The sequence below is a fragment of the Lissotriton vulgaris genome, unplaced genomic scaffold (assembly GCF_964263255.1).
Source record: "Lissotriton vulgaris unplaced genomic scaffold, aLisVul1.2 SCAFFOLD_481, whole genome shotgun sequence".
NCBI lineage: Eukaryota > Metazoa > Chordata > Amphibia > Caudata > Salamandridae > Lissotriton > Lissotriton vulgaris.
This window is the reverse complement of record NW_028250356.1, coordinates 396,673-420,179: the sequence shown is the minus strand read 5'-3', so window position 1 is coordinate 420,179 and position 23,507 is coordinate 396,673. Positions and strand designations below refer to the sequence as shown.

The window sequence follows — 23,507 nt, the reverse complement described above, 5'->3', positions numbered from 1 at the left end:
TTCCAGTAGTGTATAGTTTCTTATCAGGGCCTCTGCCATGGATGGGCTAGTAAAGGTTAGCTCTGTGGTCTCATTTAGCTCATCGAAGTCTGGAGTGAGAAAGGAAACGCTCTCGATGTCCGTTGTTTTTATCCTTTCTAGCCCAGGGATATTTACACAGAGTTTTAAAAGATTGCTGCGGTTAAGAATGTCCCACTTGCCCTGTGAGACGTATTCAGGATACAGCAGTATTTTTCGATCCTGATGGTCTACAAGGGTCGGATTGTGAACGGAATGTACATCCTTCGGGTCATTGGCCTGCGAGAGGATCGAAGTTGCCTGTGACGTGGTGACCGGGCAAACTCGTCCCTGATTTAATAAGGCTGTTGTCTGCTGTGCTGTCGTCTCCGGAGGTGGTCTGGATGGGCTGAGGTTCGAGTCCCGATTCCCAGTAGGCTCCAGGTTAGGCTCGAAGTTGCCTTGAGGTACCCTATGGGCTTGTGCTGACATTGTGAGTGGAATGATTGTTTTTGGATGTCTTGGGTCATTCCACTCGTTCTTATGTTCAATTGTTCGCAAAGCTGAGGGCTTTTTAGATGGACTTCGCGGTCTCTAAGAGGGACCTGGGTTACGTCCCCAACTTGTTGCCCTTGTGGATCCAGTGCATGTTTTTGTTCACTCGTGGTCGGCGAGGCTAGCTGGCGGGGTGGCAGGTGGTCCGCTATGCTCAGGTTAATGTCAGGGTTGGTTGCATGTGAGACTTCTGGGTATGCCGGATTCTTTCCTGTCGTTTTAGTGGTGCTTAGATGACAGGTCGCGTGTTGGATGTCGATATGAGCGGTGGTCATCTGGTTTTCGGGCAGCAACCATTGCCGGATCGATCCGTTGGTAAGAGATTTGTTTTTTTTCTGCTTGTTAAACTTTTTTAGTTTTTTCTAGAAAGATGATGAGTTTCTGGGCTTACCGGCTTTGGAGAGGGATGGTGTTCGAGATTATTATCACGGATGGAGCTCGGTTTTGTTCCGGTCTCATCGACCATCGCTGGAGCCTCAGTGCCCGAGCTCTTCTCATCTTGGGGAGAATCTGTGTCACTGATTTGTGGGTCTTTTATGTTACAGGGCACGTTGGTGTTTTGCTTTTCAGGTGAGTTGTTCTGATGCCTACTGACTTCGTTCTTAAGGTCGTCAATTAGCGTGTTCATTATATCTGGTATTGTTTCTAAATTAAGCAGTATGGGGCTGCAACCACAGGTCTCTGGTTTGGCCATTAAGGTTGTGTTAGCCTGTGCTCTGTGTATTAGTGAGTTCAGGTGGTCCAGTTTGGAATCTATCCCAGAGATCAGCCCCGCAACTGCTTGTAGAATGGTAATTTGAGCATCAAGCTTGTCTGCATGCATTATTGCCGCATTTGCCATTGAGATAAGGGCCTCATTAATCAATGTTAAATGGTTTGCAATTAATGGTGGCTTCTCGTTCTTGTCCGCTCCTCCACTCCCGGGGCTTAAAAGCTGTGCGTCTTTGTCTTGTTCCGGGTCGCAGGATTGTGACGGATTCATGGGCTGGGTTTGCGATGTATCACTGATTATAGGTGTTTTAGCTCCATTGGCTTCATGGGCCCCGTTGGCTTCGTAGGCCCCAATCGTTCCATTTGTTGGAAGGCGTAGTTTAGAATCCTCCAGCTGTTGAGGGACCGTGCTGGTTGAACTTGTGTGAGTAGGCCTTATTGAATCCATGTTTGATGTCGGTGTTTCAGATGGTCTGCCCCCTTGGAGGGTGATTATTTTAGGTGAAAGTGGAATGATTGACCGCCAAGGTAGTGTGGGGCTTAATTTCTTTCCAACCTCTATTAACGTGTCGGTGGATCTAGGGGGTTTTCCCGAGCATGGAGTGGGTAGAGGACCCGAAGCCCCACTAAGGTCAATTGGTGTGGGTGCCGTGAGGCACATAAAATCTCTTATGTCTCGGTTCCTAGCTGGCCCAATTGTTATTTTTATGGCGCTGCGACAAGGCCTGTGGGCCATCGCGTTGTCTGGGCTAGGAGTCTTTCCTGGTGGAAGTGCTGATGCCGCCCTTTACCGTGGCTTGAGCGGTTTTGTTTAAAGTGCTTTCGACCACTCTTAACGTGCTACAGTCGATGTATTTTTAGCACCCATTCAGCCCCTCCCTTGGCTCGAGCTGCTTTGTTTAAAGTGCTTTCAACCGTTCTTAACGTGCTGCCATCGATGTATTTTTAGCACCCACTCAGCCCCTCCTTAGCTTGAATGGTTTTGTTTAAAGTGCTTTCAACCGTTGTCTTGAGCAGTTTTGTTTAAAGCGCTTTCAACCGTTCTTAACGTGCTGCAATCGATGTATTTTTCGCAACCATTCAGCCCCTCCCTGGCCAGCTGGCTTGATGTTTTATGTCTCAAATGCAGGAACGGCGCTGGAGAACCGCCCTACTCACAAGGGGGGCCACCTGAACTATCAACAGGTAGAAGGGTCATAGCACGCTGGTGGCAGTGTGCTAGGGTCTGGGATATCCAGGTCCTCCCCAGATGTCATTACTGTCCCTGTTGTGGGGCGCGCAGGTTACACCTCATGGAAGTAATACATGGGTAGTTATCTGGTGAGTTTGTGCATAGTTGGTAGCCCCTGTGCAATAATTGGATGTTCTCTCTTGTAAAACAACTGTTGAGTCTGGGCAATTTGTTGTTTTACTGGGCAATAATTGGGGTGTTCTCTCTGTAAGCAGTGGCAGAGTGTGGGCAAATCATGCATTCCCTGTGACAAAATGAAATGGTGTTTCTGGGCATATCATGCATCCCGTGTGCAATAATGGAATGTGTTCTTTTGTTCAGCAACTGATGCGCAAGTAAGGGGCTCTGATCCTGGCAATCGAGGGAGCAATAGGCTTACCTGTCAATGCGGGTTAGGGGCTGTTTTCATGGATCTGTTATTTCTTCCAGAATGTAAATGTAAATGTAGGTGTACTTGTAAAGCGCAATGCCACTCCATGGAGTATCCTGGCGCTGAAGACCGCTGGGGAACCCGTCCTGGTTTTCCCTGTGAGATGGTCCCTTTCTGGGTATCTAAAAGGTGAAAGGCTACCCAGAAATGCATGGGCTTCGTTCTATAATGGTCAAACCACTCCTAGCAGGCTGGATTGCCTGGGCTCAGAGCAGGACAATTGGATCAAGTACACAGGCACCACTCTGAGAAGGACAGGTGGGAACGGAAGCAGGAATGGCCAAGGGTGCTCCGGTCTCGGAGCCTGAATGCTGTTCCTGGTTAAGTGCTCTTGGGGGCAAGGTGACAACCCGGTTCTGACTTCTTGTAGGGGAGAGTAGAAGCAGTGTTAAGTGTAGCGGTTGTGCAATTACCATGACATCCTTACACATCAGCCCCAGTTGTGCTCAAGTACCTTATGCAACTACTGGCTACAGCTCATAGGTGACAGGAGGGGTAACCACAAGGGTAGATGGGCAGAAGACTAGTATGGTTTTCATTAGGGGGGTGCCCAGGGGTCTTCTCCAGAACTTTTCTGAAGGTCAATACTTGTGTCACACCATAGGGTTTGCACACAGCAGGGGAGAGGGCCTGTCCAAGTGGGCAGGGGCAACGGTATTGTCAAGTCTGGACTTTCGTAAGCGCGGCTAGGGCCCGCCAGGATAATGAGGGACAATTGCCTTCGGTCCAGGGCATCCTTTTAGCCGTAAGGAGGCCTGGTTCGCTTTGTTTGAAACACTGCTGTGGGATACAAATGTGACATTTCTGTTGGGACGTATGCTGCGTTGGGTAGAGCTCCTACGATTAAGGCATGTGCAGCATGGACCCGGGGTAGCCCGCTCAGGCTTGCTCCTGGGTGTGTAAAGTTGATGTGTTGGGCCAAGGGGTGCTGCACCAGGTGGAAATGATATAGTACAGCATCTAGTTTACCAGTTCTGTATGGGATCATCATTAGCAACAGCAGCTGCTTATATATATAGCAGTATAGCCTCTTTTAGTTCGCCCAGGGTTGGGGCGGGCTAGGTCAGCAGCTTGACAGCCGGAAACGGAGTAGAGAATAATCATATCCGGGACGGAGCAAAGTGCACTCGGCAGTCAAGCAAACTATGTTTCACCAGAACCCTGATACACTGTCGGGAATAAACGCAAGGTTATGGGTTACGCATAAATTAGGCCTTTCTGGGTGCAGGGGGCGCGAGTGAGCCATTCCCAGGAGGGTGCGATTGGCCTTGACAGTGCTGAAATTGAGGGGATGGAGCACTAATAGGGACATCTCCTAAGCATAGTTTGCAGTAATGTTGAGAGGTTCAGGGACATTACTGATACAGTTCACAGTCCTGTGGAGCGGCAGAACTGATAGGGGAATTTTAGTTTTTGCTTCTGTATTTACCAGGTAAAACGGTCTGGGTGACGGGAGATTCGGGAATCCTGAGGGTATCTCAGTGGGCTGATGCGGAAAATGGAAGCACAAGTTCACAGCAACAGGATAATTTGGTTGTGAACAACCGACATGCATTGGAATAGCTTGAAGAAAAAGATCCTTCAGAGACTGGGCGGGGGGGTTCACCTTCCGATTCTTTAGTAATACACTTAGGTGGTGAAGATTTGGTTCACCTAGGGCGCAGGGACCTGTTGCACATGATTCGCAAATTGTGCGAATTGAGCAGCATGCTGGAGGCCTGTGAGATATGTTTCTCTGAAATTACGCCAAGGCTGTTTTGGCGGGGCACACGTTCAGGGGATGCCATGGAGACCTCGTGCAGGCGTGTGAACAGCGCAATGCGCAGATTCACGGGGCAAAGAGGATTTGGTTTTGTCAGGCACGGGTTGCTACATGCAAAATCATCAGCAAGGGCAGCATGGTTCTTCCGCCAAGGGGGCGATTGGAGCAAGGGCCGCCCCTGTGTGCACTTCTTAAATGAGGCCCTTAGTGCCTTTCAGATGATGCAAATAAAAGCCCCATGTCAGTAATCGGACTTGAGTGTGGGGGACCCTGTAAATATGTGACCCCGCTGCTGCGCCGGTTTTCACCTAATTAACAAACGGCATTTGTCAGATAAATTCGCATCTGCCGCATTATAATTTGCAGTTTTTAACACATTTTCCATCTTTTTATTTTCATTTTACTTTTTTTAAACTCTTCAAAGGTGGTGCCCGGTAGTGGTAGATCCTTTGCACAGGTCACTTGGTTGTGCACTTTTCAGTCACTGCTTGCTGTTTTACAGAGTTAAGCAATTACTAAAACGGTAAAATATTTGCTGATATCATACTAATATGTGTTAAAATACGAAAATAAAGAAAAAATGATTGCTACTGAAAGTCCGAACATCATCCACACTGTTTGATCAAATTGTGAGCCTTTGTGGCCAGTGGCCATGTTAAAACAAGCCCTGCTGGTTCGCAGCAGTGGTGGTCTTAAAGACAGCAGGGACCGCCGGGAAGACTTCTAATGAAGATTTAGGAATCTGATTTAAATGTGTTATTGGATGAAAGCACCTGCTGAAGTCCTGCGATGAGGAAGAAACATGTAGGTGGATTTTCCAGCATTATCCCTGGATGAAATATCAGTGAACTGGTCAAAAGGACAAGGTAGGAGATTGTGTTGCCTTCACATTTTTGATGCCCGCTTTGGACTCCTGTCTGCTGGGAGGTGGGGCTACTGCTACAGCGCCGACTGGGTGCCATAAAATACATCACATCAACCCGGGATGGCAGGGCCGGACTGGGAACCAAAACTGGCCCTGGCAAAGTGCTTGGCGGCCCCTGGGGGGGTTTGGGTGCGGCAGAGCAGTTTGCCAGGTATGGTTTCGGCCGATTTCGTTACAGCAGCCGATATTGCAGCTATGTGGCAAAAACGGCCGTGTAAGAAAATCGGGGCCCAAAACGGCCCCGGCCCTGGCTGCCCACCAGGGAAATGCCCTGTGCCCGCGGCAGCCAAGTGCTACCTGCATAGTGGTGGAAGGTTACTGCCTTCACCAGGAGTGAAGCAGCACAAGTGCAGGGCTGGCAGCATACAGTGTAGTGATCAGTAGTAGTGAACAGGACCTTTTTACCCTGTGTGTCTGGAGTGAGGCCTACAGGCTCAATCACCTGTTTAAAAGTACTGCTGCTGTGTTCTTAACTCATCCTTTTCCTAAATCAGGTAGATATGGAGTTCTGCATGGTGCCGGAGTGTGACTGCATTTGGTGTATGTGTGCCTGGTATGGGTACTTTACAGGCATAGAGCAGTACTGTGTAGGACATGTGAGATTAGTGCATGTCTTGAGTGTATGCATGCCTGTGAGGAATACATGACATGACAAGAAAGATGTAATGCTGCGCAGTGTGCCCGCTGTGAAAGCTTGTACTGGTTGTATGGGTGCGTGCAGGAAGTGCAATACATGAAGTGCTGTGCAGCTTGTACATGCGGTAAGTGTGTGTGCTGGCAGCAAACTGAACACAGACTGTATTTGAGGTCAATCTAATTGTTCAATATAAATCTTAATATTCAAGAAATCTTGAGTCGAGAAAGCAAAAAGAAAAAGTTTTATTTTTGAGAATTTTATTTCATAGGTTAACACGTGTTTCACAAAAAGTCACATAAGGAGCACAGAGGAATTTCACTTCACTCACGGTACGATGGCATATGCAATGGTAACGAGGGGCTGGTTCACAGACCCCCGTTACCATTACATACGGCCGTCGTACCGTGAGTGAAGTGAAATTCCTCTGCGCTCCGTATATGAGTTTTCGATATACATGAATATACTGTTCAATACTCAGGGGAATATTCATTGTGATCATCACTGTTCCTAAAATATCTTTTCCACAACCAGAGAATTATATATTGCATTTTGTAATGTTAATATTTTGGCCCTGAAGAAGTGACAGGTGTCGTGAAACACATGTTGGCCTTTGAAATAAATTTCTCAGAAATTAAAAAACAAAAACTTTGTTTTCACTTCTCAAGATTTCTTGATTATTAAGGTTAGTATTGAGCTATTAGTTTGACCTCAAATACGGTCTGTGCTCAGTTTATTTCTTATACTTGCCTGCAGGGAGTTATCCTGTAAATATTTATTTGGGTCAGTGTTAAACCCTTAGAGAGCTTCCTTTCCACTCCCCCTCCTTGCGATAAGTATGTGTGCTGCCGGTGTGTGTATGTTTGTAAATAGCACACCCTTGTTAAATATAGATAAGCTGCAGTATTGAACAGGTGCTCGTAGACTGAATGTGTGCACTGAATGTATGTGTATGTGTAGTGGTACAATGCATGGAGGTACTAATGCTGGGCAGCAAGTGTGCTGTGAATGTACGCTACGTAAGTGTGCCTGAAGTGGTACATTATATGGAGGACCTTGGGTTCCATTTTGGAAGCCCAGGCCTGTCTGGAGAAGACATGAGGAGAGGAATCCCCCAGACAGATGTGTGTATTGCTGCATTCCTGTGAGGTGGGAGAGACACACACTGGAGGGAAAAGGAAGCGACTCCCTTTACACTTCAAAAGATGCTCTTTGATCCGGTGAGAGATAAGACGGAGGAGGCCGGACACATCCCAGGAAGAGAGTTGGGGCTGAAAAGGGAGTCATAAAGAGGAGGGCTGGGGGTTTGGGATGAACCTTTCGATGCACATATCACTGTGGCTGACATCCAGGTGTGAACTCAGGTCACTCCCATGAGTGGTGTTGTGGGACAATCCACTTCAAAGTCTTGCCTGCGGTTACAGACATGTGTCAAGAGGGAAGAAGAAGAGAGGTGTGCACTTCAAAAGAAGCAGAACCCCAACATAAAACTACAAAGACTCAGACTCTGAATCACAGTTGGTGTCTGAAAAAGGACTATAAGAAGGGGAGGTTCGATTCACCAAAAACTGGTCTTCAGCCAAGCAGCGGGCTGCGAGAGGGGAAGCTCTGCAAGACTTCTGACCAGGACTAGAGGCCATGGCCTGCTGGTCTCCATGCTGGGTGAGGGGAGATCACCTCCCCTGGAGCACCATCGTCTGCCTGCTTGCCAAGACCAGCGTGGGGTGTCAGGATGAGGAGTGCGTTGGAGGGAGCGAGGTCCAGTGGGGGGCGTGGGCGTGCATTCCCTGAGCGCGATGTGAAGCTTTGCACCCCTCGGGCCATGGCCCATGTGCAGTATCGCCTCTGCAACGTCAGTATGCCAAGAGAGGGTGCATTCTTCTGAGCCGTATCAGAAGCACTATGCACCAGGTCACACCTCCGCGGTCACAACGTTTGCCCATGGGTGTCACAGTTGAACTGATTTTGGGCCAGGAGTGCCAGACTTGTGACTGCTGAAATCGGTGACTCCTTACGCTAGGAGGGGCCGCCGTAGTGAGGACGATCTCATAAGAAGAGTCAAACTGCCCGAACTCTAAGGAAACAATTAAGAAGGGCAGTTAGGTTGACACGCCAACAAAGCCCATCCTCCACTACATGGAAGTAAGTATGTCAATTAAAGAAAAAATATAAAAAACAAATTTGGGAAGACAAAAAAACACAACGTAATCACTTCTGAACAAAATTATTATATAATGCAAAGCAATCAAATACCAGAAATTACCTCTAGCCTCATTTTAGCTTATCATCCAAAATGCGGTAGATATGCACTTGCTACTAGAAGATAAAGCAATGTTAAGTCGACGAGTCCACCCTTGGATGGTATTGCATTCCTATACAAAACCTGTGCCAGCGGCATATCTGGGTCTTCCCTTTCCCCCTTACTTAAAAACAAGTTTTTAGAGTTACATATGGGAAAGTGGCCTCCAGCGCAGCCCAGCCCAGCTGGAAGTATCAGGGCTCAAAAGCATGCATTCTCTGTGGGTCACCAACACTGGATTCTATACATCCAATATGCATTTGCCCAGCCTTAGTTTCTCATCGCCGTCATCTATTGAGGAGACAGTTCAATGAAAGAGGCATCCGCACCTGTAGAACTGTCATATTAAAATGCCTTGACTGAAATGATCCGCAACTCATTTGCCACTTAATAAAAATGTTAATCTGTTATAAGAAAGTAATGACACAATGAAATTGGTCACATAGTCGCTCAGAGGTCACTGTGTGCCTTTTTACAACAATAATAAGGTAAATAGAAATTACCAATTAGTTTTAATGTATTGAACAAAAAAGGTGGTGTATCACCCGTTCATATCAATTTTAACCTTTCAAATAGAATGTTTAAAGAAAAGGAGGAAATTATAAGTTTTAACAAGTCTATATGTCCGTTTGCTTTAACGGTACAATGCATTTTTGTTTTGGAACATTGTTCTGGTTTTAATTAACTAAACAATAAAGAAAATTCACTTTCACTTTCATAAGGAGAGTATGCGCCCGGATAGTGAGTAACGCAGGGCTGTTGGTATCATTCTGGCCAAGGGTTCGAGTCATTGTCTCGACCTAATCAATACTGCTGTGACCAGTGGGTCTAGCCGACACACTGATCTAACCTGATGGATTCCCAGAGGATCACCAAGCCACTGCTGAGGACTTCATACCCTCATTGAAGCCCCGGTTAGGAGCCAGAGGACCGCACCAGCCCCCTCTCCCCTGCTAGGAGGAAGTGCAGTGTCTGCCAAGCGGGAGCAGATCCGATCACTGGAAAGAATTGGCAGCGCTGCGTGACAGAGAGAGACTGCGTTGCTAGGTGCTGCTACGTACACCGCGAGCAGCGCGTTTGCGTCATACATGATGCGGACTCTTGAGCTCCCCAGGAGAGGACACTCGCTGCACCATTGAGCATTGCCATAACGCCAGAGCGGGTAAGACTGGAACTGGGCCCTTGTGGCCCCGGGGGACTTGCTGCTAACGGTCCTGCAGCACCATGGACACTTTTGACTAATTCCTCAAGAATCAAAGGTAAAACTGTTGAGTGCAACCTAATAGCTTGCATTACCTGGATGCAGGCATGAGTAGATGGGGAATACCCCAAACAGTTTACAAGAATGCGGGTGGGACAGGGATCCGCCTGACAACTACTCGAACCCGGACCTCAAGGGGCTTTAGTCATTGCTTCCGATTGTCATATACCTTTGCATGTGTAGCGTTAGAAATAAAATACTTAATTTTTCTATAAAAGTGAGTATTGGACTGGAGATTGATTTATTGCTCATACTGTTTGCACCTTGAATTATGAGTCGTGTTCACTGACCTGTATCTACTTCCCCCCAAGGGAGCCGTGAGGACTCAACCACAGCTACCCCTGGGAGTCAAGTGCAGAAGAGGTCCCTGGCCCAGTTGCTCAGGACCCAAAGTAGGTCCGGCCCCGGGACACCAGAAGTAGAAGGTCTCAACCTCCACGGTTGAGCACAGTACCCCCTACGGGCCCAATGGCCCTCTGAAAGGGGTTCTGGCAGAAGGCAAGAAAAAAGGAAAGAAAGAAGGAGAGAAGGAAAGAAAGAGAAGGAAGGTGAGAAGAAAGAAAGATAGAATTACAAGAAAGAGAAAGAGAAGGAAAGATAAAGAAAGATAAAAGGAGAGATAAAGAAAGAAAGATGGAAGCAATGAAAGAAGAGATGAAAGAAGGCAAAGATAAAAGGTACGAGAAAGAAAGAACGAAGGAAAGAGAAAGAAAGAAAGAAAGAAAGAATGAGAGAAAAAAGACTGAAAAATGGAACGAAAAAGGTGAAAGAAAGAAAAAGTAAAAGAAACATAACATAACATAACGTGTATTTGTAAAGCGCACTTTCACACGGACGTATCTTGGAGCTGAATAACAGATGATTATTGTTACCCAACTCAATGGTACTCATTTTATCGACCTGAGATGGATGAAAGAGAGAGAAAGAGGGAGACGGAAAGAAAGAAATGACTAGAAGAAAAGATAAAAAGATAGAAGGAAAGAGAGAAAGACACAGAATGAAAGAAGACAGGAATAGAAGGAGAAAAAAAGAAGAAAAATAAATGAAGTCAAAAGAGGCTAAATGAATACAGAATCGTTTCAAATTGACACAATCTTGTATGCTGTGAAATAGCAGAAGCCAAAAAATCAAAACACTCCAAAAGAGGTTTACAACAGAGATGGGATCTGATAAAGATGGGATGTGCGCTAGAAGCGTCCTGCTATCACATCCAGCTCTAACCACAAAGGCAGCTACAAACTAATTATAAACAAAAACGAAAACACTGGCACCGAAGGGAGCCAGCTTGTGTGGACGTGCTCCGTGAGAGTGAGCAGAATGCAGTCTCTCAAAGTGAAGTTAACCAGTGGCTTTAGTGGGCGGAGCCTCTGCCCCACAGTACATGCTGCAGTGGGTGGAGGCAAAATATGAGTGACACAACAACAGACCAATGGATGGAAAGGGGTGGCTGAAAGCCCCTATATGGAATATATTATGCATATTTTAGTAACATCAAAAGGTTTTGGCTAACACAAGACCTAAAAATACAAAAGAAACCTCACATCATGATATTTTTAATGAATGACTGAAATGTATGGATAAAAACCTGCATGCATATTTTTACATAAATAAATTATTCATATAGGTGTCAGTAAATGTACACACGGGGATTGGCTCTTCTTGGTGCAGACTGTTTGGACAAAGTTTACAAAGGCATAAGAACAGCGGGATCTGTATGTACTCTCGGCGATATAACGTCCACGTCTGTGGTTACTGCATAGTATGGTAAATAATTACAGATTCTCAGGGTAGCCCTGTTACATGTAGAAAGTAAATTGTTCTAATCACACACAGGAGGGGTGCAAGCTGCAGACATGTTGTGGTGAGATTTCACTCTCATGACTTACACTGACCCTGAAGGACTTTCCATCCTTACACTATTCACAGAACCCTGGGGAAGGCCCTCTCTCTTCTTTCAGCATCTGCCTGAAACGTCATAAGCAGTAATTAACCACAAACAGCTGAGGAGAGACCAGGAGAAAAGAAATGAGAAAACAATGCACTTACAGCACCAGGACGTCTGCTAAATAAACACATACAAACAATTAAAGGTGCACGCCTAATATCTGCAGAGTGTATATATTTCATATGTTTACATTTGATTTAGAAATAGTTAATAGTGACCACTAACTATGCAAGATGAGGAGAGTAAAAGTGTCTTTTCTGTTTAATTCATTTTTTCAGTAGGTCTACCACGAGAAAGCAAACTCAGCTTTTTATTGTAGTCACTATTAGGTTTAGACCTCTGACCTTCAATAAACAGCTCCTGTTTGAGTACAAAAGTCACTAATATGAGCAGTGTAAATAGTGAATAGACGGGAAATTCTATGGTGTTCAAAGTAAACTAATATGTGTAGTTATAACCAGTAAAATATTTACAAAGAATTTTTCGAATGAAATATACAATTGTTTTTGCACAAATGTTTTTTGATCAAAGCCAATGGAATTAAGGGATTTTGCACAAGTTGAATTGTGCCCATAATTATGGATATGCCACATGTACCGCATATAACTGTGCCTACCTCAAACAGATAAACAAGCATTTGCAATGCAATGGGTCATGCATTGGTGAAAGTTAGAGATATTGGCGGTGGAAATGAGAACGCAGAATTGACAAGTTAAAAATAACTTGGAGGATTTTATACAAATCCATATTTAGGTGACCGCTCCTGGCACTTACAGAACCTGAGAAGAAAACAAATTACTGGCATTTTTGCTGAGAAGGGAGGGAAACCTCGAGTCAGAGCAGAGGCAGCAGAGGAGTCAGTTCACTGCATGAACCCGGAAGTCCCGGCGCAGCCAGAGAGAGCAAGACGCACAGACACACCCACTGCACACAGGGAGGGACAGACGCACAGACACACCCACTGCACACAGAGGAGGACAGACGCACAGACACACCCACTGCACACAGCGAGGGACAGACGCACAGACACACCCACTGCACACAGAGAGGGGCAGACGCACAGACACACCCACTGCACAAAGAGAGAAACTGAAACTTACCTTCACTTCCTTCATTTCTGCATCATGGCGGCAGCAGCTCAGCTCGGGAACCTCAAGGAAGAGGCCACTTGTTCCATCTGTTTGGAATATTTTTCTGATCCGGTGATGATCGATTGTGGGCACCACTTCTGCCGCTCCTGCATCACCCAGAGCTGGGAGGGAAGAGATGGAAACTTCCCCTGTCCACAGTGCAGGGAAATATCTTCTGGGAAAAACCTCCGACCCAACAGACTAGTGGGGAACATGGTGGAAATGTTAAAACAGCTTCATCTGCCCCCCGTGAAGCCCCCGGAGGAGAATCTGTGTGAGAAACATGAAGAGAAACTGAGGCTGTTCTGTGCAGAGGATCAGAGGATGATATGCTGGGTCTGCCGGGAGTCCAAGGAGCATAAAACTCACTCAGCAAGTCCTGTAGAGGAGGCTGCAGAGGAGCACAAGGTACGTCTGTGGGTGTTCAGGGATCACAAAGTCGCTTGGTGAGCCACACCAAGGGGCAGCCGGAGAGCACACGCTGTGTGTTCCAGAAGGCGCCATGTCACTGGGACAACACTTTTACATTTCCGGATTTTGCTTTTTACATATTTTGACCTGGTGTGTTCAAGCAATAGGGTCCAGTAAAGTGAATCAAAACTACAAATCCCAGAATGCACTGATATGTTAAATCAAAATCCTAAAAATGAAAAAGTTGTGTCCCGGTGGCATGGAGTCATCTGGTCTCCCTCCCTGTGTGTGCCATTGAGGAGGCTGCAGAAGAGAGCACAGGGTGTGTCTGTGGATGTTTATGGATCATAATGCACCCGAGGGGCCCAAAGAGAGGTCTGTGCAAGGAGTGTATGTGGGTGTTCACAGTTCACAAGTGAGTTCCACAGAGGAAGAAGCTGCAGAGGAGCACAAGGTGTATGTTTGGGTGTTCAAGATTCACAAGTGAAGGCAGTATGTACATTCTGCAGAGGAGCACAAGGCAGTCTGTGGACGATCACGATTCACAATTGAATAAACTTGTTAAGTCTTTAAGAGGATACAATGCATATTTAGGGGTGTTAAGTGTTCTTCGAGCAGGCTGTTGAAAAATACAAGGTATGTTTGTGGTGTTTAGAGATTGTAAGTGAATAGACACCTTGAGGGCTTTATAAGAACCTTCAAAAGAGCACAAAGTGTGTCTGTCAGAGCGCTGGGATCATGGGCCGTAGACTGTGAGCCACAGAGGCGGCTGCAGAGGATCTGAAGGGATGTGTGTGGGTGTTTTAGGATCTTACATTATACTCATTCCGTGTAACACTGCAGTGTGAGTTGTCGGTGTCAGAAGACTTGACACGACAATGCAGGGTGTAGCACACGAGCTCACAGGAGCAGAGACACAGCAGAAGAGCTGCAGCAATGCATTGTGACGCACACAGGGTCTCAAGGGCATCTGTGCAGTGACTCCCGAACAGTGCAGGGTTCACCAGACACAAAGAGGTGCAGGGTCCAGGCGCTAGACTTGCATCGTCATTGAACACAGAGTGAAGATCTCCTGTAGCTTTGGCTGCTTGAAGCTCGCTGGCTTTGGGGACCCCTCACAGGATGAATGACCGTCAGGCTGGGCTGCGATCACAGGCTCCCGGTCTGGGGAAGCTCGGAGTGTCCGACCTCCTCACCTCAAGGTGCAGAGCAGTGGACTGGGCTCGGGGTGATCAGGACAAACCCCTCCATCTAGCGGCAAGAGAGGTCCTTCCTCAGTCCTGGGGTCTAGCGCCTCCTGTAGAAGGGAGAGGGGCCATCATTCCCGTCTCTGGTCTTCAGCGTTCTCTTCAGTAGAGGTCCTTCCTCGGTCCTGGGGTCCAGCGCCTCCTATAGAAGGGAGACGGCCATCATTCCCGTCTCTGGTCTGCAGCGTTCTCTTCAGTAGAGGTCCTTCCTCGGTCCTGGGGGTCCAGCGCCTCCTATAGAAGGTAGACGGCCATCATTCCCGTCTCTGGTCTTGAGCGTTCTTTTCAGTAGAGGTCCTTCCTCGGTCTCGGGGGTCCAGCGTCTCCTGTAAAAAGGAGACGGCCATCATTCCCGCCTCTGGTCTTCAGCGTTCTCTTCAGTAGAGGTCCTTCCTGGGTCCTGGGGGTCCAGCGCCTCCTGTAGAAGGGAGACGGCCATCATTCCTGTCTCTGGTCTTCACTGTTCTCTTCAGTAGAGGTCCTTCATCGGTCCTGGGGTTCCAGCGTCTCCTGTAGAAGGGAGGCAGCCATCATTCCCGTCTCTGGTCTTCAGCGTTCTCTTCAGTAGAGGTCCTTCCTCGGTCCTGGGGGTCTAGTGGCTCCTGTAGCAGGGAGACGGACATCATTCCTGTCTCTGGTCTTGAGCGTTCTCTTCAGTAGAGGTCCTTCCTTGGTCCTGGGGGTCTAGCACCTCCTGTAGAAGGGAGACCGCCATCATTCCCGTCTCTGGTCTTCAGCGTTCTCTTCAGTAGAGGTCCTTCCTTGGTCCTGGGGTTCTAGCGTCTCCTGTAGAACGGAGACGGCCATAATTCCCGACTCTGTTCTTCAACGTTCTCTTCAGTAGAGGTCCTTCCTCGGTCCTGGGGGTCTAGTGGCTCCTGTAGAAGGGAGACGGCCATCAGACTGCTTGAACAGCCAGGTCTTGAGTTGTTTCCTGAAGAAGAGATGGTCCAGGGTCAGCCGTAGGTGAGTGGGGAGGGAGTTCCATGTCTTGGCTGCCAGGTAGGAGAAGGATCTTCCTCCGACGGTGGACTTCCGAAAGCGTGGGATGGAGGCGAGGGCGAGGCTGGCGGATCGGAGCTGGCGGGTGGGTGTGTAGAATGTGAGGCGGCTGTTGAGGTACTTCGGGCCCGTGTCGTGGAGAGCCTTGTGTGCGTGGGTGAGGAGTCTGAACTTGATCCTCTTGTTGACGGGGAGCCAGTGCAGTTCTTTCAGGTGGGCAGAGATGTGGTTGTAGGAGGGATGTCCAGGATGAGTCGTGCTGAGGCATTCTGAATGCGCTGGAGTCTTTTCTGGAGTTTGGCTGTGGTTCCAGCATAGAGGGTGTTCCCGTAGTCCAGATGGCTGGTGACGAGGGCCTGGGTGACCGTCTTCCTGGTTTCGGGGGGGGATCCATCGGAAGATCTTACGGAGCATGCGCAGGGTGTTGAAGCAGGATGACGAGACGGCGTTCACTTGCTTGGTCATCGCGAGGGAGGAGTCCAGGATGAAGCCTAGGTTGCGGGCGTGGTCTGTTGGTTTGGGTGCGATGCCCAGGGCAGGGGGCCACCAGGAGTCCTCCCAGGCAGAGGGAGATGGTCCGAGGATGAGGACTTCCGTCTTGTCGGAGTTCAGTTTCAGACGGCTGATCTTCATCCATTCTGCGACGTCGTTCATTCCTTCCTGGATGTTGGCTTTGGCCGTGGCGGGGTCGTTGGTGAGGGAGAGGATCAGCTGGGTGTCGTCAGCGTAGGAGATGATGTTGAGGTTGTGTTGACGAGCGATGTCTGTGAGAGGGCTCATGTAGATGTTGAAGAGGGTGGGGCTGAGGGAGGATCCTTGCGGGACGCCGCAGATGACTTCGGTGGGCGCCGATCGGAACGGGGGGAGGTGGACTCTCTGGGTTCTTCCGACGAGGAACAAGATGATCCACTGTGGCCCCCATCACTGCACATGGGAACCTCGCCTCACATGTCCACAGAATAGAATAGAATAGAATGTGAATAGAATCTGATTTTATTTTTTAGGATGCGAGGGCCCGTGTTGTGCAATGCTCTATGCGTTATGCACATTAGCTTGAAGATAGCTCTCTGTCTCATTGGTAGCCAGTGAAGCTCACGCAGGTAGCTTTTGGCTGGGTCGTACTTTCTTTTATTGCAAATTGCCTTTGCTGCAGCGTTCTGTACGACCTGTAATTTCACGAACAGATAGTCTGCCATTCCCACAAACAGGGAATTTCCGTAATCCAGCCTGCTCATTAATAAGGACTGGACCAGTATTTTCCTACACTCTGTGGGGATCCATGGAAAAACTCGCCGGAGCATCTAGAGTAGTGCAAAGCCTTTGCCACAAGTTATAGATACATGAGTTTTCATGCTCAAGGAGTTGTCTAGAATCACACCTAAATTCTTGGCCGTTGATGCTGGGATAGGAGCGGTGCCCAGAGTGGTGGGCCACCAACTGCTGTCCCATAGATGTATGTGTCTACCAAACAGCAAAATCTCAGACTTGTCTGCGTTTAGTTTGAGACAATGGTTGTGCATCCAGTTGGCTAGTTCAGTCAGACAGTTCAGTAGCCTGTCCTTAGGGTCGTCTTCTTCATCTAATGAAATCATTAGTTGGGTGTCGTCTGCGTAAGAGCAGATCCCGACATCCCACTTTCTCCCTATTTCGGCTAGTGATGAAACAAACACGTTAAATAGGGTTGGACTCAATGAGGCCCCTTGTGGGACCCCATACTTGACGTTCCGGGGAGGGGAAACAAAATCACCCATCCGTACTGACTGTGTTCTGTCTTGCATGAAAGACTGCAGCCACCCTAATGCCTTTTCCCGGATACCCTTGGCTGCAAGGATTTCCAGGAGTCGGTGGTGTGGGACGCTATCAAATGCCGCCGAGAGGTCTAATAAAATCAAGGCGACTGTCTTTCCCTGATCTACCTTAGTTCTGATATTGTCCGACACTGCCAGGAGTGTAGATAAAGCATCCTTTTGCTTCAATTCCAAGCTCCATCTTATATATAATTGGATATTCTATGACATCACTCCCCCTTGTTTCTCCAGTTAATAAAATCCCCTTATATTGAATCAACATGCCCAGTAATAAGAGGTAAAATTGGGAAATTACCACCCACCTCGTAATCTTGGCATGGTCATATATTTAAGAGCCCTCCTAGGCTTTTATACCCCCACAGGAAACTCACACACATAGAGTCTAGTTTCCGCAACCAGAGTTTACAAAGTTCCACTGGCATTGTCCTGAAAAGTACAATATTTTAGGTCAAGATTGATACGCCCTGGCGTTTTTTACTTTCTTAGCCGTGCCCTCTAATCCCATGCCAGTTCCATCTGGTTGTGATGTTTGATTTTCATCCAGGTTGCCCCCGTCACTTAACATACTGTCCAATGATTTCTCCCTCGTGTGGTGTCTGGTTGGGTCTATTTCCTCTTCCCCAGAGAGACTAGAGTGATCTGACAGCGAAAGAATCTATCACCAGAGTCTGCATCAGCCTGCTCCGCCTTTGTCGAGCGCTGCTCTCTCCTCTGTTCTTTGTTAGATGATCCTTCATTTTCATTTGCCTGTTGCATAGCCTTTATGTCACGGTCACCAGGTTATCCTCAGGATCGGGTTGAAGCTTAAAGGGGTCCACCTCTCGACAGCCCCAGGTCCAGATAGAATAAATCCTCTCGGACTGATGGGATGGTCAAGCAAGGGAAGGAAAGGGTAGGCACAACGGGGGAGGGAGACCAGTAAAGGAAACCATGATGGCCTTAAACCGGGCGAGATGTGAGAGTGAACACATGGTATCAGCACTTTCCTATCCTTCGTATGAAATGTGCTTGTCCCCACCAGACTATGTCAGTTCAGTCCTGGACACCCCCAACTGATCTCACCTACAATTTAAAGGATAACACAAAAGCCAATATTAACTGCATGTAAGAATCAGAATTGCGTTCCTGGATAGTCCATTAGTAATTCCAAAAGGTCATTAAAAGTTCTCATCCATTACCCAGGATTAAGGGAAGACAATCTCCAGAATAGGGATTCTCTCAGCGCTTAATAGTGTTTTTGGAGAACAGTGTTAAACTTCAGCCAATAAAAGCAATACTAGAAAGCAAAATGTAGCACTCCCGCGCTCCCCCTTTTGTCTCAAAGAGAGAGTGGCAATAGTTCCAGAACACTTGTCTCAGGCAAATGACAACACATTTCCTCCCGCATGAGACCGTAAGAAGTAACGCGTCTCGCCAACGGGAGGAACAAGGAAACGTGCTCCGGGAGCTTCCATAGCACAATAACAAATGAAACAAAAAGGAATAAAGCCGGTACGAGTTCACACCCTTACCCGACCGTACTTTCTGGTACTTCGGGAATCACAGTATAATTGGCGTCTTCGTAACGGCGCCATCTCCTGATATCCTGACTTCTAACAGCGTGCTATGTCAGCACGTGCGTTGACAGCGCAGGTGGATGACAGGAATTGTACGTCCGTTGCATCTCCGCGTCCACTGGCAGTGCGCTCACCCTCTGTGCGCCCTGACTGTACATCATCCCTTCGGAGAGCACTGACAGGCGCAGGGCTCATCCGGGAATCTCCCATGAAGAGCCACCAGCCGGGGAGCATGTACAGAGGAAGGCAGTTCCCAGGAGTCCTCCTCAGAACCATATCCTTTCCAAGACACCAAGTACCATAGTTTGTTCTGGTTGACCTTAGAATTCACCACACCCTTGACCCAAAGAGAGATGTCTCTGCGGAGAGAGGGCCACCAGAATCGTCGTAGGGTGTTTTCAATGGTCTTCAGACCACCACAATGTCCAGCACACAGGAGAATATGGCACCAGTGAAAGGCTCGCTGTATTCCTTCCTTGGTGGGTAATAGGACTTGCTTTCCTTTCATGGGAATGCCTTGATGCATTCTCCATTCGGGATGATGTCTGAACCAGTCTCTCCAAGTGGCAGTCTGTACTCTTCTCTTTACCTTGTGTAGGAATTCGTTAGTATGGGTTACACAAATTACTTCGTTAGGTGTGATGATTGCTTGTACGGGGTTTGTTGTACCTTCCAATTGAGTAGTTTGTCTGCTCAGAGCATCTGCTTTCTTGTTGTCTCTGCTGGGCCTGAAGGTGATGACACAGTGATATTCAGAAAAGAACATCATCCACCTTAGCTGACGAGGAGTAAGCTGCCTGGTGGATTTCATGAACTGCAGATTGTGGTGATCTGTGTAAACAGTTACTTGGTTTTTCGCTCCTTTTATCCAGTGCCTCCATTCCAAAAAGGCATCCTTGATAGCCAATAGCTCCTTTTCAGTGATAGTGTAATTTCTCTCCGCACTGTTCAGCTTACAGGACATGAAAGTGACAGGATGTAACTGCCCGGTGGATGGATGTCTTTGTGATGGCTCCTACTGCTACATCGGAGGCGTCAGCATCTACAATGAATGGTAGTTCTGGATCAGCGTGAGCCAAGATAGGAGCGGAGGAAAAGGCTGCCTTAAGTGCTTCAAAGGTGGTTTGAGCTTCTTCATCCCACTCGAAGGAAACATTCTTCCTTAACAATTGTGTGACTCGGCCACCAGGGCAGAAAAATTATGGAAAAAACTCCTATAAAAATTGGCTAAGCCCAAAAAGCTTTGTCTGTCACATAAGTCCTTTGGGCTGGGCCACTCAGTAATGACTGTCAGCTTCCTCTTAGTCATGATTTGGCCTGTAGGAGTGAGCATGACCCCCAAGTACTCCACGGTAGTGACATGAAATCCGCATTTACTGATCTCGCAGAAAAGGTGATTCCTTTGCAAGGTCTGTAATACAATCCTCATGTTTTCCTTATGCTCTTCAATGTCTGTGGGAAAGACAAGAATGTCATCTATATACCACGAATCGGTCCAGATACTCCCGGAAAACATTGTTCAGGAAAAACTAGAAGGCAGCTGGGGAATTACAAAGGCCAAAAGGCATAACGAGATACTCACAAAGCCCGTAACAAGTCTTGAAGGCGGTCTTCCCCTCGTCCCCCTCTCGCATCCGAACCAGATGGTAGGCTCCTCAGAGGTCGAGCTTCCTGTATATCTCAGCCCACTTCACTTGGTCCAGCCAAACCGATACAAGGGGAAGAGGGTACTGGTTCTTCACTGTGATAGCGTTCAGCGTTCTGAAGTCCATGCATGTTCGGAGCTCCCAATTGGCCTTAGGTATAAAGAAAAAAGAGGGGAAGCTGCAGGTGACCTGGAGTGACGAATAAATCCCAAAGAAAGGTATTTCTCTATGTACTGCCTGAGATGTAGGTTCTCGGGTTCAGTCAATGTGTACATCCTGCTGCAAGGAACCACTGCACTCGGTATAAGATCAATCTGGTACATCCTGGGGAGGAGCTTCGCGGGCGACCAAGATGGCCGCGTAAGCTCGGAGCTCCGTGGACCGTCCGATCCACCGCAACTATCCTGCCTGAAATCCTGTCCCACGTTGGTGGCACTGTAATGCTGACGGCCTACTGAGGCGGGGACTGCAATCGGCTTCCAAATCGGTGACTCCTGAGCAAAGTTACGTCGAGCTGAACTCCGCTCCGTGACGGTGCCATTGTCCATCCGGACTTCGCCACTTCGTCACTTCGCCTGATCGGACTACATGGGCCCTGCCTGTCATCTCCTTGGTGACGACACTGCGCACTTGCCTTGCCCTCGTCGACCTGATTGTGACTTTTTGATCCGACTGCCTCTCGGCTGTGGACCCTGACCTGCTGCCGCCTATCCTTTGTCCTCGAGAACCCATCATGGCGGGCAGAGGTGATCCGGAAAGGGCATCGAATAAAGGTGGTCGGGGTAAACCGCAGACACAGAACAACCGCATGGAGCGGTATGTGAATCTCAAGTCGCCACCTACATCCGGGGCCATCTCCAAAGGGACCCCAGTGACTGGCCCGCCGGACGGCTCGGACCCTACCCTCATGGACATCATGGGTGCCATTACCAGCCTCCGTGCCGATGTACAGCAGCAGCACGAGACTCTGTCCCATAAAGTGGACTCCATGGCTATTGATATTTCCCTCATCAGGACCGACTTGGGCAAGACAAACGATCGTGTGAGAGCGCTTGACATCAAGACCACCAGTCTGACCTCGGATGTCTCTGAATTGCAAACTGAGGTCCGGAACCTGCGATCGACTGCCGATCTTTTCTCAAAGCGGCTGGAGGACTTTGAGGGGCGAGCCAGGCGGCAGAACGTCCGTATAGTAGGGGTTCCGGAAGGGTCCGAGAATGGCGCAGCGGACCTGTTTGTGGAGGAATTGGTCAAGACACATCTGGCGCCCTCTGGACTGAGCAATTTCTTCTCAGTGGAACGTGCCCACCGTGTGCCAGGGGGACCACCTAAAACGGGGGCGACGCCGCGACCGATTGTGGCGCGCCTTCTCAATTTCAGAGATCGAGATGCGATCCTCCAGGCATCCAGATCGCACGGGCCACTGCACTACCAGAATGCGGAGGTGCATTTCTACCCGGATTTCACCAGGCTGGTACAACGCCAACGGTTGAGCTACGCGGGAGTAAAGAGACGCCTCAGAGACATGGGTCTCAAGTACTCTATGCAGTTCCCAGCGAAGCTCCGTGTGGAACACAAGGGACGTGCCTACTTTTTTGACTATCCTGAGAATGTTAGCGAGTGGCTGGACACTGTAACACCAGAGCGTGATGAGCATGAGGAAGATGTTGGAGGCGCCTCGGGCGGAGCGGAGCGGCAAGAATGAACTGGGAGCCGGGGCTACCCCTGCCTCGAATGACCGCCGGACTGGTGTTTTTGGTGCGATTACTCTCTCCTTTATTTTCATGGTGGGTGGCGGGACGATTTCACGGGGATTCCTCACTCCTCTGGGTCTTCAGTAGAGTAATTAATGGGGCGACAGGCACACTGCTGGTTGGGGGGGCTTTTTAGTCTAATGCAGGGGTGCAGGGTGGGGGGGTTGTTGGGTACAGTTCTGTTTTGTTTTGTGTTTCTTTCTCTTTCTCTTTTGTGGCAAATGGACATTGGCGATCCTGGACTTTTTTTGATGCAAGTGTCTTTGGGTGATGGGTGGGGCGGGCATTGGAGGGATGAGGGGTAGGGTGTTGAAAATTCTTAGTTGGAATGTTAACGGGTTGGGTGATCGCATAAAGAGAGGGGTGGTTATACAACTGATTAAACGGCATATGCCAGCTATTGTACTTCTTCAGGAGACGCACTTGGTGGGCAACGCCTGTCAAGCCCTGAATCGCAAGGGATATAAAATGGTGGCGCATTCGGGGTTCTCTTCCGGCTCCAGGGGGGCGGGAATTCTTGTGCGCGCATCCCTTCCCCTAGAGATAGAAACCACCTTGATTGACGATAGGGGGAGGTACGCCGCCGTGGCTGGGAGATGGGAAGGGCGTTCCCTTACGTTGTTGTCTGTGTACGTCCCCCCAGGGCTCCAGTCTAGTACTTTTCAGGACCTTGGTTGTGCCATCTTGTCTATGCCGGCTGGTCGTTTGATTGTGGGGGGTGACTTTAATTCAGTTTGCTCTGGTCTCCTTGATCGTCAACCGCCCCGCGACCTACGCGGGCCACAGATGTGGCTGCCGTCCTTCCTTGAGTCTACTGGGCTGGTGGACGGGTGGCGGCTCTTGCACCCCACGCTCCGTCAATTTTCTTTCCTGTCGGGCGCGCATGGTAGTCTCTCGCGTATCGACTATGTCCTTACGCTGGCTTCGGACGCACTCGCCGTTTCCGAGGCCCGCTTTCTTGCGCGGGGCGTTTCCGACCACTCCCCGCTATGGGTCTCCTTTGACTTTGGAGTGACTCTGTCGGAGCGCCCGGCAGCAGTCAATCCATGGTATTTCCGTGATTTCAAGACCCGCTCCCTCCTGGCCAAATCCATTGATCTTTACTTCTCTGAGAATGTGGGCTCGGTGGAGTCGGCCGTTACACTGTGGGAAGCTTTTAAGACGGTGCTCCGGGGCGAGGCCCAGGCGATTATCGCTGCTACC

General features: G+C 48.7%; 1 protein-coding gene across 1 annotated transcript in view; it reads left to right on the top strand.

Moving 5' to 3' along the window:
- The first annotated feature begins 12,719 nt into the window (after positions 1-12,719).
- Positions 12,720-23,507, top strand: part of LOC147663284 (E3 ubiquitin-protein ligase TRIM39-like) — a 185,604-nt gene continuing 174,816 nt past the window's right edge. The window contains exon 1 of the mRNA XM_086950557.1: positions 12,720-13,288. Coding sequence (XP_086806683.1) covers positions 12,875-13,288 — 414 coding nt within the window. The 5' untranslated portion in view covers positions 12,720-12,874. The remainder of the gene's footprint in view (positions 13,289-23,507) is intronic.